This window comes from Myotis brandtii, unplaced genomic scaffold (assembly GCF_000412655.1).
Source record: "Myotis brandtii unplaced genomic scaffold, ASM41265v1 scaffold185, whole genome shotgun sequence".
Taxonomy (NCBI): domain Eukaryota; kingdom Metazoa; phylum Chordata; class Mammalia; order Chiroptera; family Vespertilionidae; genus Myotis; species Myotis brandtii.
In genome coordinates, this window is record NW_005356870.1 from 142,261 (window position 1) to 158,750 (window position 16,490).

The 16,490-nt window shown below is 39.6% G+C and overlaps 1 protein-coding gene across 1 annotated transcript in view; it reads right to left on the reverse strand.

The window, feature by feature from the left end:
• Window positions 1–16,490, reverse strand: part of UNC5D (unc-5 netrin receptor D) — a 226,256-nt gene that overhangs the window by 26,829 nt on the left and 182,937 nt on the right. Inside the window, exons 13-15 of the mRNA XM_005864024.2 lie at window positions 13,482–13,650; window positions 11,188–11,415; window positions 3,796–3,945 (exon numbers count right to left, since the gene is read on the reverse strand). Of these exons, the coding sequence (XP_005864086.2) occupies window positions 3,796–3,945; window positions 11,188–11,415; window positions 13,482–13,650 (547 nt within the window). The remainder of the gene's footprint in view (window positions 1–3,795; window positions 3,946–11,187; window positions 11,416–13,481; window positions 13,651–16,490) is intronic.

A 16,490-nucleotide genomic window follows, 5' to 3' on the forward strand; every position in this document is an offset into this window, starting at 1 on the left:
GACCATTTACTGAAAAATGTCTTCTCTGGTATTACAGCTAAATTTCTTATATTTCTCTTGAAAATACTGGAAGAAAGGTAGGAGAGTAATGCCCACTTCAGAAATGATCTTTCCTTGCAGAAAGATATGAGAATCAGCACACACACAAATCCTTTCTTCTTTCCATTCCACTGCACACAATCAAAACATTCAAAAAATCTGATTTCAAGACAGTATCAAAAGAATAAGTTTTATTGTTGACTTGAGTAGCAGCTGCCAATAGCACTCAACAAAACATTTTAAAAAAAAGAATTAGAATCACTGTGATTAGTGTGTTTTCAGGGCTATCATCTTTGCTTGCATTTATTAAAAAACAACAAAAAACAAAAACCACCAAGATGCTCACTGAGCTGAGAGGAATTATGGGGAAAGTAATATGGGAGGACAAAGTGTAGCAAAGTTATGAGTGTTTAAAGAATTCCGGAAATGTTTTCATTTTGATTCCCATTATAATTAGGTTGCTGGCAGATAGAGAGAATGTAAATCATATCCTAGCAGGAGACAGACACTGGGTTCTCCAAGATACATAGCCTGCTGAAAAGACAGCTGCTTTTATCCTGGGGAGGTGACAGCCTGACTTTGTGTGTTGTAGGATTTAAAAAATAAATTAATATTTTATTGTGTACTGTTCATTACAGCTTCTCCACTCCACAGGCAGCGAGGAATAAATGAAACCATGATTAAGTGGCAGTCAGGTCCCAGGGACCTATTGAGAGCAGAGCTATTTACCTCGTAGGGGAGGGTTTCTAATCTGTGGAGGACACAATAGCAGAACCCTAATTGTAGCAGAGACTTAAAAAGCCCGAGATGATGATTTTGGGAGGACTAGCACTGGGGGCCTCATTTTTTCTTGGAATCAGTTGATGGATGCTACTGCAACCAGACTTAAGAATTCATATAGCCTTCCCTGTCCTCTCACACATACCTGGCTTCATAAGCAATAGGGCTGTAGCATAGAGCTACATAAAATCTCATAAAATGTAACCCTCCAGAACCACAACCAACAGGATTTAAAAATCTATACATAGGATTTCATCCCATAGCTCTGGATCCAATCTTGAACTCATAGCATCCAGAAAACGTATCTCATGTGGCTGGTTGGTATCTGATAGAGGAAATATTCTAGGTACTAGATAACCTCCCAGGCTTGGTACCTTCCTGGGACATTCCACCCTTCCCAGAAGCAAATGGGAATGTTTCTTAGGAGAGTAAGCCTTGGGTACCAATTGGAATTTGTTGATTCCCAGATTCCTGACTTGGAAGTTAGACAAAGGGAGAGAGGAATAAGAAGAAAAGGATACCAGAGGTCTTCTATGTATGAGGTTGAATGGTGACAGGGAGATTTCCAGTTGCAGAAGAGACCCATGAAATGTGTCAGGAATAGTCCTGAGATTTTCTATCCCACAGTAGCTCTGTTAGTTCCTGTCCACTAAGTCCTAATGCAAAGCCATTCTGTATTCTCCGTACCCAGTATGTCAGTGCACATGAGGTTCAAGCAGGCGAACACAAACCCTCCCCAAAGTGCTTCCATCCGATGCCTGGGAGCAAGCACAGCATGGCCATTAAGGCAAGCACAGTCTGTAGTCACACAGCTGGGAAATATCCATGGTGACAAGGGCAAGAACATTGGTGGTAGGGATGATAGAGAGAGAAGAGGAATGAAGCAGAAAGCCATTTGTGGATAAGAAAAATGAAATGGAAATGAAAACTCAGTGGCAGGCCTCCTGGTACAGGGAAAAGTAAATTGTTTCTCAGCCTTCCAAGACTCTCTAGAATTATGCTCAATTACAGAAGGCAAATTTATACATGTTCACAACCTCTATGCCAGGGGTCCTCAAACTACGGCCCGCGGGCCACATGCAAATACAAATATTGTATTTGTTCCCGTTTTGTTTTTTTACTTCAAAATAAGATATGTGCAGTGTGCATAGGAATTTGTTCATAGTTTTTTTTTTAAACTATAGTCCGGCCCTCCAACGGTCTGAGGGACAGTGAACTGGCCCCCTGTTTAAAAAGTTTGAGGACCCCTGCTCTATGCAATCCAGCCCATTCCAACACTACAGCGTGTTGGGTTTCCTGTAAGCCAATGCCCTTTGGCTTTACCTGGCCCTGTTGCATCCTCTGAGTTTGGCAGGCACTTAACTCCTCAACGCCTTCTCTACCCAAGAAATCCCTGGTGTTGGAATTATTGTTTCAATGCTGCTAAAAGGTTATGTTTCTTTGACCTGGATTTTTATCTCAAAGCATTAAACTTAATAGTTACTTTGGACTGAGTCACTTGCATTAGATCCAGTGAAGTGACACCCTTAAACCTATAAAGATTAATACAGAGGAATTTACATGAATGTTAGTGCTTGTTTTAATAATATCCTACTGTTCAATTTGGACCTGTACTGCTGTCTGGGAAACAGACACATAGGTCTACGACATCCTAAACAAAATCTCCATCCATAGAAAACATCCTTCCGTGCGCAAAGATGCTGAATGTGCCCCCTAAAATCATTCAGGGCTGTGAGAGATGCTATTGTTCCTTTGAATGCACTAAAACTGTGCATAGAGAGGCAATTCCCAAGGTAACAAAAAGTATGAAAAGCAAATAGGAATGTACGGCCCTGTCTAATTTGAAAATTCTGTATTTTAGAAATTGAAAGGGTTGGCAGTTCAACTTTTTTTCTAAGTCTTATGATGCAGTGAAGGTTTTTCTCTTTGTGATTTGGTTTGTTCCCATTCTGACAAGCTGGTATGTCTTGTGCAAGATTTTTTTTTTAACTTAATGAATGCTACAAGGATGAAAAGGTTAAAAAAAACACAACCGCAAAGGGCTGTGCAGGTGATGTTGATGGACAGAATGAAGAAGTTTGAAAGCCTCCCGTGACTCCAGATCAATATGAGTCCACCAGAAGCCTTTTCAGAGTTAAGGAAGTGTCCCGTCACTTGAAGCACAGGGACTCTGACTTCAGAAACTATGGTAGACCAGCTGGCTGCACATGATGACAAACCTTACTGGGAATTTCCGTAGAATTCAGTGGCACAGTCACATGTTAAGAGATCTTTTTATGCTAAGCAATTACTCCCATTCCATAAAAGTTATCCAAGGAGACTCTAAGCCATTTTGCAATTTTTAAAAAAAATTATATATAGAGTTATGTGAACAATAATATATATAAAAGTATCTTTATATACTTATGAAAGGATTCTAAGGAGCATTACCCTTTCTTTGCCTCTCAATTTATAATTTCTTCTTCACATCTTGCCCAATTCATTTGACAGCAAGCAATATTTTCATGATGTAAACCTCTTGTTCCCACCTGGTCAGCCATAGCTCTCTACAAGTCAAAATCACCTTGAAGAGGTTTCTCACTGACATCCGGTTCATTAGTTGCTGAACATGATTAAAACAATATATTATAATGAACTGATTTTTAATAAAAACAAATCAACAAACAAAGCTTGCTCTAAGTTATTAAATTACCACCTTCCACTTAAGTCAAGCAACCATTTGAACATGAGAGAGGCGACATGTCACATTACCTGAGTTGTAAGCTGTCTTTCTCCCACCAGTTAGAAACATGCAAATTTATGCCAATATGTTCAATCCCCTGTGTGTAGCCCAAACGGTTACATTTCTCTGACAGTTCTGAGATTATATCCATACTTTTAAAGGAGGGGGAAAGTCAAGAGGACCCTCTTCAGCTTTTGTGAAACGCTTGCTGGTTAAAGCAAAGCTATTTCGTTAGAAAGCCATTTGGCCAGTACCTGGCAAGCAGTGAATGGTTTAATTCTCCAGAGGAATGGGGGGATATCAAGGACAGAGATCTGAAGACTAAAGGTATTCCCTTTGAAATGCAGCAACTTTGGTTCTTCCAGTAGCTGTCCACCTTGATGCCTTTCATCTGACACCACTTCCTATAGGACAGGGAGAGAGAAGAGGCACAACAATGAAGTATCCAGTTGTCTCTGCTTTTCCTTCCATAGATGTGTATGCTCACTACCAAGTATCGCCCAGAAATAGACAAACAGCCTGATGGTTGCAGTCCTCCTTTACCCTCTGTACCCTTGTGAGGTCAAGACTAAGGATTAAAAGCTGCTACTAGGATTTGGGCAGAAAGAAACAGTTGTTGGTTATGTTGCTTAGGCTTTTGAACACTCTATGCCTTTCTTTAGAAGACCTCCATTGCACTAAGCAAATTTTAACACTGTTGAATTTCCACAATTGTATGAATTTCATTCTGATATGACTATAATCCATATGTCAGGTTAGGTACAGAAACATCCCATCATATTTCACAATAAAGGTAGAAACAGCCCCCTCCTCTCTGGTTCACTTGTTGGTTACTAACATAGGTATTATCCACATTTATTCTTTGTCTCAAAACAGATGTTACAGAGTGCACATGTCATGTTTATTTGTACTAATATTCATAAAAGTTATGCCAAAGGCCAAGTTATGCCGAAGTTATCAGTCAGTTTTAGCTCAGAAAAAAAAAAATCAAAATTCTGTGATAAGTATGCCTGCATCTTTCACTGAGAAGTCGTTATAAATACATTTCATGCAAACACAATGCACATACATCCTATTGAGTAAACCATTTAATTGGTTCCAAATTTGTGTTCTTCAGAAACATTGGAAAGGTGATATAGTAAGTGAAATAATAGCTATGATTTCTGTAAAATTTTAAACCACCATGGGCTGAGGCTTTTCCTGTTACTAGAGATAAGAGACCTCCCTAAACCTATTTTTAAAAACCACCATTAATTTAGTTATAATTTTCTTACAAAGCTAAGATAAATAAGAAAGCTGAAATCCTTTAATTATGTTCTGTAATCTTCCCAGATTCTAAAAAAGATTGTAAGAAGTCAAGCAAATAGGTTTATAAATACAGTATAAATACATTTTAACTATAAATATAACGTTCAATTATCAGTGAGTAAAAGCTGCTCTGAAGGTGATCTTTATCTCTTGTGTATGTATAAAATAACATTAATAAAAACGTTTCTGACTAAGAAGCAGCTGCCCATGTGCATATAAATAGGTTGTAAGTATCTTTTGTTAGGACTAAGTGTTTCAATTCTGATGTCATTTTCTCCAGCTCTTTTATCTTGTTCTGGGAGGGTGTTTCTGGGCCCCCTAGGTCTTACTCAAGTTTATTCATAAGCTTCTAATATGGTATTTATTCACTAGGCACCGTGGCATTCAGCACTTGAAAAGTGGCTAGTGACGAAGGAATTGAATATTTCATTTTAATTACGTTAAATGTAAAGTCCCACAGGTGGTTAGTAATTACTGGACCTAACAGTGCTATGCTAAGTGATTCCTTATGTTCTGGATCTAAGACTTGGGTAGAACAACATGGTAGACGGTATCTGATTGGGGCCTCAAACCGTGGGAAGAAAGTGGCAGGGTGGGGAGAAAGGGAAATTCATTCCTAATGCTGACTTGAGGTCTTTCATAGATGCTGGCTACTGATTCCTTCTTTTGAGATTAATGAGTGTCCACTGGAGCTATGCTTGAGCTGGACTTTGGGTGTCCAGAAATGAACTGTCTCTGCCACCAAGGAGCTCACAGTCTAGTGAGAGCATCAGAACAGTAGGCTAATATTATCACAGTACATGTGCAATACATGTGGATAGCACAATACATGTGTGCCTAGAAGTTAAGGCAAGACAAAGGGTGCCTAACCCAGATAGGAGGAGAGGTCAGATAGAGGAAGTGCTGTTTGAGCTGAACCTTAAGGTAAAATAAGGCCTAGCCAGAGGAAAAGGAGGGAGAGTGCCTTCTGGACACTGGGCAGGGTTTGCACAAATGCGTGGAGGCAAGACTGAGCTGGAGTAGAAGGTGAGGGTGGAAAGTGTGTGGCTGGAGATGATGACCATGTAGGGCAGGGACCAGATCATGAATTCTTGCTTGCTATGCTAAAGACCTGTATTAACATTGATCAGGGTTTCAGGTGCATAGGAATCTTCTGGGGGTTACATATTCTTCTAAAGAGTTCTAATCTTGTAACCCAAAATGGAAACACAAGATTCTAATCTCATTTCTGTGTGGTTTTAGGCCTCAGTCCCTTACTTGAGTTTATTCATAGCTAAGCAAAATAATTAGCATGATAATATACTGACCTCTTTTTGCAATTCCGGTGCAAGGTTAGAAACAAGTACAAATAAAACATGTGCTTTTTAAAACCATATTTAAGCTGCAGAATTACAAGCATCGACTCTTCAAGGTATATTTGACCAGTTTTTCTACAGTGCACCCCTTTTCTTTAAATCTATCTTGCCTGGATGTACAGAGAAGTAAACCGAGGTCAGCAGATGGAATGATTTCTTTGAGATCATGCATTACTTAGTGGAGAGCTTGGCTATTTTAATATTTCAAATCTATGTAGATTTTTCCCACCAGAAGGGAACTTTCAAGTTTTCAATCACTAAGTACCTATTTACAGGTGAAAACATGCAGATCCCCATCCCCCCTTAAAGCCACATGGTTAATGACCAAGTTAAGACTAGAATAGGGAACTTGTTCATTGTCCAGTATTTTTTCTACTAGATTTCCCTGCATTTCCCTATGTTATGCTTGATTTTTTTAAAGAAAGAAATAATGTGGTCAGACTACTATTAACCCTGTTCCATAAATAATTTTTCATTGGTAAGATATATGTAAAGATGATACAAGTCAGTCTGTATTAGTTCTAGGGTTATATATACTAAGTAGTCCTTGAAATACAGAGTGGAGAATAGAAAAAGAAAAAAAAGATATAAAAAAAATGGATACCTACTTATAATTATCACAGAGGAAAATGGTACCTTTTAAAAGTTTCTGCTCTAGGCTCCAAATTTAAATACAACCATGATTTATGTTTGCTTTTTTTTTTTTTTTTAACCTTCCATGTATTGAACCGACCGTATACAATTAACAGTGTCTCCTAATCTTGCACAAAATAGTAAGCAATTACAGTAAAAAAAGAATTAATTATTAATTATTAAAATGAAGAAGCCCAATAATGAACTAATCCTTGCATTTATATATTTGTAAAGGCACAACTGGTTTCATAATTAAAGAAATAAATACTGAGTATAAGCTTTAAAACACTCTTCAAATAGAATAAACTGTACTTAACAGTTATGCCCCTAGCTAACTGTATTCTTCTCAGGGGCCGGGCCTGGACATCTGGATTTTTAAATGCTTCTCAGCTGGTTCTGAACCCTGGTTGGGTTTGGGAATCGGTGATACAAATAACTCTGCTGAGCTAGTTCTGAGTCATCCATAGGGATGCATCACCCAGGAGCGGGGCCTGATGTTCATGTGTTTTTTTCCTATCTGCTTCCTACATAACATGGACCCTCTGTTAAATCTATTGTAAAATTGATATTTGCATTAATTAAACTAGAAAATAGGTCTGACCAGTTTCTTCATATGTAATATGTCACTAAAGGCTCTGGGTGATGTTTTTCCAGTCTCTGCTTCATCATTTCACATTGGGAGTTGCTAGTCATCCGGTTCTAGGAGTTGTGGCCAAGAAACTTGTGCTCTGTGCCTCACTGAGCTCTTTATGATGATTTAATGAGACAAGCAACAAAATTCAGGTGTGCTTCAGGGATAGGAAAACAGGCAGACCAGATTTACATATTTATGAGACAAAACTGTTTGAACTTAAGCACACACACACACAGAAAAATTATGTTGCTGTGGTGTTTTCCTTTAAATGCTTTACATGAACAATATTTCCCAAGGTTGCATTATTGATAAATACAAGAACTACATCTGGAGGAAATCCTTTGAAATTAGATTCTAAATCCACATTAATGCCAAGTAAGTAATGAGTACCAAGAGGTACTGAATGGGAGTGCTGGGAACAGCAGAGAAAAAAAAAAAACAAAACTAGGTTTTTTTCTTTTTTTCTTTTTCCTTTCTAAGATAGGGCAAGTGCTTAATTCCTTCCTTTCTCTGTGTTAAGGTTTGTTTGAGCTGTGAGAGAGAAGGGGGGTGGGGGGAGAGAATACAATAACAAAAACTTAGTTCTTAAAATGTTACTGCTTTGAAAAAAGATCACCATTCCTCAACCTCTGCTTTGAATTCATCAAAGGAGGTGATGCCAAACACAGAGACATAAAATGTCAGCTCTAATTAGTACAGAAACACAGCAGTGGGAAGGACACCAAGTCATTAGGCCCTTCTCACCCTCTTCTCACCTTCAGGCAGATGGCATTTTTGTTTTTAAGGACCATACCAGAACTGATGTAATTTTCATAGAGATGTTTTTAGATGTATCTATCGCAACAGATCTAAAACTAATTGAATTATGTTTTGCCAAGGTGTTTGAGGCATTTGTTTTTGTTATTCAAAACTACTATGATTCAGATAAAATACCCGCAGAGCAAATGAGCAGCAAGAATAGTAGCTCTGCATGCAGGAGGTATAGGGGAGGAAGGTGTGGCTGAAAATGGAGCATGTTTCTGTTTGCTTACTAAAATCCTCTACAGGAATATATTTTTGGTGGGACCATTATCTTGCCAGAGATCCTCACCTAGCTCTAAGAGGACTGGCAAGTGGGGTCTGGAAACGGTGGGCTTTTAAAGGATTTTATGGGACATAATTTCCCCGTGAGATCTGAATGCCAGGAAGAATGAATCATGCCCCTTAACCAGACTTCTTTCTTGGTTAAGAGCACAGGTCTAGTTGGGCATGTATTTGTTACCATTTCTTTTAGATATAAAAAATGCACCATAATAAATATGGCGACTGTACACCCACACTTGTATCTATTTCCAAATCACAAGAAATGTTTCCATTATAGTGGTAACTGAGGCAAATTCCTGGATAGGCAATTTCTGTAGAAATGCTTCACGAAAAACTACACATTAATTTTGATGAAGAAGTCAGGGTTCTATCAGCATTGTAGAAAATGAGTCACCACCATATACAATATTTTCAGCTCACACCCTCAAGTCGGGGAATTAATGTGTGAAGTCTTTCAGAGGTTCAACAAGTGAACTGATGCTAAGGCTTTCTTAAAGGGGGACTGTTTTAATGGGTTAGTAACTATATAATACTCCCCTCTAATTAAATACCACATATGAAGCCATAAGAAAGATTATTTGGGATATTAAGGTTGTTTGAATGAACCCGTGTAAAAAGGCGTGAACACATGCACTTAGCAAGGTAAGAATCCAGAAAGCAAGATTCTTTTAGAAGCAACACCCAGAGACTAAGGCCAGGGAGTAAAACAGTTGTGTTCAGAAAAGCTAAAAGTTATATTTCAATTGTTCCGTGAGTCAGAAAAGTTATTCAACCAAGGCCAATGCTCTCTCAGAACCCCAAGGGCGGAGCATGTCCTTTGCTGCTCACAACAGCTGTCACATTCATCCTGTCAGTAACATGTACAACCAAACCCAAGTTTAACGTCAGCTTCATTCGACATAACAGGAGCAGGGAAGAATCGCTGGAGGTACATAGATTACAAAAAATGGGGTCAAAGTTATTTCCCCTGAAAAACATTTCTCTAACGCAAAATTAAAGAGTTCGAAGAAACATCTCTAAGTGAAATTAAGGTACTTGGATTCAATTTAGAGGGAGAATACCTTTTTTCCTAGCATTGACTAAGAAGAGTATATTACCCACAGGAGTGGATAGTGGTTGGGAAAGCTGTGTTCAGGGCCTCATTCACATTCTTCTGTGAACAGTTGAGCTGTTGTGGAATCTGGTAGCAATCAACGGAAATAAAAATAGATTATCTGGAAAGTCTATTGGAATAAACTCTACAGGCAAATGTTTAACTTACTGGTATACACAACAGCAGTGAGACCATTATTCAAAGAAAATTCCAAATTGGTTATGAAGGCTGACTTCCAAGGCGGCTGTGACAAACAGATCCTCATAATCGTACCAGGCGGCAGTGGGCTATGCACATGAGCCAGAAGACTGGAACTGCTCCATGGCCCTGCCCGCACCCCTCAGCTTACTCAGCCTTTGGAATCTGGCTGAGTTACTATACTAAACATCCAACTTGAGTTATGGTGCATTTTATAATTGTGAAGTGATGGTAACACTCTCAATACATCACTGAATGTCTTATGTAGTTTATCGTGGAGAACTCCTTTTCCTAGAGGTGGTGAAAGCAGATGACATGCGTAGAATGCCAATCATAGGATGAGGTGTAACTACTTATGCTGAAGTTCTTTACACTACAAAATGGCACCCCTATGAACAACCTTTTATGTGTAGCCAGCTATTAAGTGTGCCCTTGACCTGTGCTACCTAAGAGATAGGGAAGGTTTGGAAATGCAAGTTGGTACTGTCATCTTTACTGGCTATGTTCAGGATTCAGGTCATTGTATCCCTTGTCCTGGCAAACATGAGTTTTCCAGCTCAGTGTCTTAAACGCTAGTTAGAGGCAGTGCTCTGCATAATGGACTTAATGACCCAGGACTGGACTGGCAGGAATCTGGGATGAGGTGTGTTGAGAGAGCTATGCTACTTATGTGTGGGCAAAGCTTACACAGGCACTTCTGCACCATCCTTTCTGCTATTAATAAATCCACACTCTGTGAGTAGCTAATTTAAGATAAATCTTACATGATTAAAAAGTGTCAAAAGTGGAAAGGAACCTTGACCATCTCTGCCCTAGTAGCCCTGATAATTAATAGACTATGATAGGTATGATTAATAATTGTTGTTTTCTAACTACAACCTTCGGTTAATTCAAGCAATTTTCTCCTTGCCCTCTGCACATCAAATAACTCGTGTCTGTAGTTCATCCCATTCTCCATTCTTGATAGGGTAACCATTTCTCTTTTGCTCCTAAATTTCATCCATCCATGAAAGTTCACAAAGAGGTCTCTACAACTCCTTTCCAGTTCCTCTATTGAACTGGGTCTTCATTTTCTGAATTCCGACTTCACTTCTAGTCAGTTTTACAATTTAGCGCACAATGCTTTAAATTAACCCTTCTCTTTTCTGACTGCCAGGTACCTAAGCGCCTGTTGGACACACACACAGTAAACACAGCTCTCGCTTCAAGATAGGTATCCCCATCAGGCCAGTGGCGTGGGTTCATTTTCCAGACCTTCAGTAATAGAATTCTCTATGGATACTGATCTTTAAGAAACCCCATGCTTTCATGACACCAAAAGAATTATAGAGACAGAGCTGACCTGAAATGCACAAGGGGTATTGTCCACACAGTAGACTCTCAGGTTGTAATCCAGGGAGTTGCAGGACATGCAGCCGAAAACCGCCACCTTGAGTTGCTTCACGGCACAGTCTGTGATTGGTTCTCCAGTGAGGGCATATGTCCCAAAGCTGTCTAGGAGCACATGACATGCAAAGGGGTCCAACAGGCAGTAACAGGATGTGGATTCATCCTCCACTGACATCACCTCCTGTTGGGAAAAGATGCGTTAAATTCTCTCGGTTTAGAAATAAAAGATGTGATTTGATTTTAACAATTACTTTCCAAGGACATAACTAACCAAACAAACATTTTCAGAATTAGGGCATTTTCATTGCCCTAATTTTCTTCTTCTTCTTTTTTTAATCCTCACCCAAGGATATTTTTCCTTTGCTTTTTTAGAGAGACTGGAAGAGAGGGGAAGACAGAGAGAAATATCAATGTGAGAGAAACACACTGATTGGTTGCCTCGTACACCAGCCCTGACAAGGGGCTGGGCTGGGGAGGAGCCTGCAACCGAGGTATGTGCCCTTGACCTGAATCGAACCTGGGACCCTTTGGTCTGCAGGCCAATGCTCTATCCACTGAGCAAAACTGGCTAGGGCTGCCCTAATTTTCTTGATGTTAACTATTCTTCTGTCAAAATAACTGTTTACCTCAGAAACTCAAGAAAAGGTTATATTCAGTATTGGAATTCTACTTAATAGATTATAACAAACATTGTTTTCAAAGTTCTCCTATTTTTGGTTAATTTGTTCAATGCCAAATTTAAAAAAATGTCTTAAACATTAACATCAATAAGTAAACATTTATGTTTTTAAAAAGGGTATTTCTGAAAATATCTTTTTTTTGTTTTGTTTTAAAATATATTTTATAGATTTTTTCCAGATAGAAAGGGAGAGGGATAGAGAGTTAGAAACATTGATGAGAGAGAAACATCAATTCAGCTGCCTCCTGCACACTCCCCACTGTGGATGTGCCCGCAACCAAGGTATATGCCCTTGACCAGAATCGAACCTGGGACCCTTCAGTCCGCAGGCCGACGCTCTATCCACTGAGCCAAACCAGTTAGGGCTGAAAATATCTTTTGCTATCCTTAAGGTACTATATATATTTTTCAAATATTTTATCCTCTTTCATTTCACCAAAATCATTCACGAGGAACCATTAAATAAGTAGTTTGGATAAGATGTACTAAGAATATATCACTTTCTCTGATAAGAATTTAGGTCCATGTGTGGCTGGTTTGGTAGAGCATAAATCTAATACCATCTGGATGTAAAAGATTGTGAGGAAGTGCTGAGAAGAGAAACTAAAGAGGAGGAAATCAGGCAAAGCAAAACTTAATAAAAAAGAGACCCAAACCTGGCCCAGTTAGGAAACCCATGGAACTTCATGCCCCAGGAAATTTGCCTGTGGTGTATGAGGACTGAATAAATAGCAGATTGCATTTCCAACCGAGAATATAGACCAGTTTGCAGACAGAGCTGGGCAGAGTAAATGTAATCTACTGCAGCAACTGGCATTTTTCTTCTCATAGGGAAACACGATTTTCCTTTTACTTCTCTTGCTGGAAGTACCTCCTGGGAGGTCCAGTCCCAGGGCTAGCTGGAACAGGTCATTGTGTTCCAACAAGATAATTCACCTGCTTTCATGCAAAGTGACTTCAGAGGGACATAAAAGGAATCCCTATCAGACAGATAAATCAGAGGTTTCACTTAGAACAGTAATTCCACTGCAATCTTTCTTTGCTGTGACGGTCTCCCTTGCTGTTACCCTTGTCTCGTGTTTCCTCACTGTCTGTTCTAATGCATTCGTTAATTCACCAAAATATATTTAGCACCTATTGCATTCCTGATTACTTAAACATAGGTTTATTATAATCTCTCTGATGATAAAACAGATACAGTGATTTTATATAATCCCTATTTATATAATCCCATATAATCCCTATGATGACAAAAACAGATATAGTGACACAGTTTTATGTCCCAAAGAGAGGTACATAAGGATATATCTCTGTGGGTAATTACAACTGTATTCTAAAACTGAACAAAAATAGCTTGGGATTCTCTCATCTCTTTTCCATTATCCTGGAAAACCACTAGCCAATACCTTCAGGGGGTTATAAAACACATGTCACCAACCCTCTGAAAAACAAGAAAATGCTCACAAATTTCACAGCTGACTCTTGGTATTAAGAGAGCATAAGGTTAAATCTGTCCTGTAGGTGTAACCCAAATCCTGGTTTTCAAAAAAGGAAATATAGAGTCTCACCTCCCACGTGCCCTGCTGTGTCCTCTTCTTTAAATGGATATTCCAGTGCTCAGAACTGACGTCTGCACAGTGTGGTATGGTCAATGCAAAGGGCGTGGTGACGATCATGTCTGGGGGACCACAGGTGACTTCCGGACTCAGGAGCACCTCGGATCCATCGGACTGGAGGCTTTACCATGGGGAAGGGGTGAAAGAGAGAGGCATGTAAAGGAGGGGGCTCATTTGAATGAGAATTTAGTTACAGGAGGGGTGAGGGAGGGGAGTCGGGGGTTCTCTTCAGCCCAAGCACAGTCCTTTCCCAGCATTCCTCCTGGACAGCACCCCACATGTGGAGGGCTGGGCTGGACCACAGACATTCATCCGACCTGCTCAGGCACCCAGACTGGGCTGCAGCCTAGATTTCAAATCTGGGTTCTGACAAACAAAATGACAAATGCTTCTGCAGAAATAAAGGGCAGAACAGAAGAAAGCAAAGATGTGACCAGTGTGTCACACGCCAGCTATGGAATCCTTATTCTTGTTGATAACATTGTCAGTTACCAAAGCCAAGAACGTTATAGAAATGACTAATCTTAGCATCAGATTCCTTTCTTCTAACATATTCTACAAATATTTTTAATGCTAGTAGAGGCTAAAACAAAGTATTATGAAACAAAGCAACACCTGAAACACACCCAAACTGAGTATGTCTCTTCTGGTTTTAAATACATTTAATTTTTACCAATGCGTAGTGATAGCATAGTAAACAGCCCATTATCAATGTGCATAATCAAATATATATCTTTCAACTCTTTCCTATTTTAGATCTAAATTTAAAATCATTTTACCCAAAGCTGGTGTTTAGATTGTTCTGTATTGTGAATTATTTACGGGAATGCAGAGTCATGAAACAGATAAAAGAAAGTGAAGCTTAATTAAAGGGAGATAATACCAGCTCAGTGAATGCCTCTCTCTTTCATTTTCTGTCTTTTGTTTTTAATCTCTGTCCCCAAACAGGCAGGGACTGTTATAGGACAGTGGTCAATGAGGAGACCCTAGAAGCCTACCCATGCCCCCCCACCAGACGCTTATGTATTTTTGAACAATATTTAAATTTTTTGACACATTTTCCCTTGTAGGAGATATAGTGACACAGTAGATAGCCAGTAAAGTAATTGAGGACTCTCAGCATTTCTCCTGGACAAAGGTACCTGAGAGCTGGGCTTGGGCTTACCCAGGCTTTCTCTTACCCAACCCAGAAAGGACATTTAAATATATCACCCCTGGTCAAAACAGCAACCTCTTGAGCAAGATAAAGATGAAAATCAGTACTCAAAGATACCACCTTTTCTGTGATCTTGTATAAACAGTTTTTCCATGAGTACATCTAACATGTTATTAGTTTCTGACTCGCTCTGTTCACATCGGTTGTTCTTGCTCAGGTTAGTAATGGTCACACTCTACTTCATTATCTCTAATTTGCTGCTGCAATAAAAGCCAAGGCATATAATTGAGCAGAAACATCTTTCATCTACTGTATCTAAAACAGACCTGAACGTATCACACAGTCTCTCTTCTTCCCCATGAAGCACCAGAGACGACTTCAAAAAATTCAACCTTCCATGTAGCCAACCATTGTCCAAAGCTGACCATTCTTTCTATACAAGCAAAGCATAAGGTACCTGAAAATATATCTGCATTTACCTTTAAGCAGGGTAGGCAAGCTATGGGCTGGGTTTAGAGAGTGGTGTATTAGCAATAACAAATGCTCTATAAACATCCTATGAATATACTTGAGGTTTGAAAAAAAAAGGAAAATGCCAATGTGAGCTGCAACCAGCACGGAGTGGCAGCCTGCGTGTGGATGCCTGCCAGGGCCATTAGAGAGGGCTAAGCGCTTTCCCCGTAATTGCCGCCTGCATCCGTCACAGACAGGAATAGCAGAGATGCTTATGAGTGACCGATGACAAGCTCTCCTAAAAGAACTACTTAATTGCTTTCAGAGAATCATCCCCCTTGTTGAACATATTGTTCAAACATATGGGAATTTGGGGAATTATTTAATGCCAAATGAACTGAAATCAGCTAATTAGATGAACTCTCACACTCGTGAATAGCGAGGCTCCTTTCTGTAATAACTTAAACAGCATTAGGAGTCACAGGCGGTGCACATCCAGTACAGGCACTGCGTGGATCCGGAGCTTTGTGTTAGGCAGGCATCATGCATTTCCATACATGGGAAGGGAGTAAATCAAGATTTATATCTAATCACCCCACTGTGAAGCAGTGTCTGGATGTAGGTTTCTCTAGTGAAGGAACAGAATTTAAATCTCTCCATCCCCTCCCCCCCATGATTAATAAAACACTTGCCCTTTTCTGCTACCTTTTATTTGCCGCAATCAGGGAGATTTACAAAATATTAATTAAAGCTCTTCACACACCTGGGGAAGCAGGTGTGGACAGCAGAAGGTCACAGAGAAGTTGATTAAGGCAATGGCAGCAAAATATCCCTACATTTCTACTCACAGGCTCCTGCTCTCTGTGACCAGATATACTGCCCTCCTCTGTTACCAGTAGGAGATTTCTGGTCCAATTGCTGGCTCCTGTGACATCCAAGGCAAGATGGGGGGAAAGCATAGTCTGAGTGTAGTCATGGATACAGACTTAGGGCCTTTGAGGACAGAGGGCTGGGGAGATTTAATTAGGCCTGTGCATAAATGAAGATTCATAAGGAAAGTATGGGTGGCATTTAAGTTTTCCCACATTATATAGTACATGTCAAGAAAGTAGCCATGCTCCTGCTAGAAGAAAAGGTGACAGTTTTCTAAAATTGCTGTGAGCTAATAATAACTGTGAAATAATAACAGCAGCAATTTCAAGAGCATAATATGAACCACTTCAGGGCATCACATACCATAGTGTAGATAGAAAAGTCTGGTTGTGTAGACTTTTGCTACTTATCCTTTTCATTGTGTTCTCGTGTTTCTCTCTCTCTCTCTCTCTCTCTCTCTCTCTCTTTCTCTCTCTCTC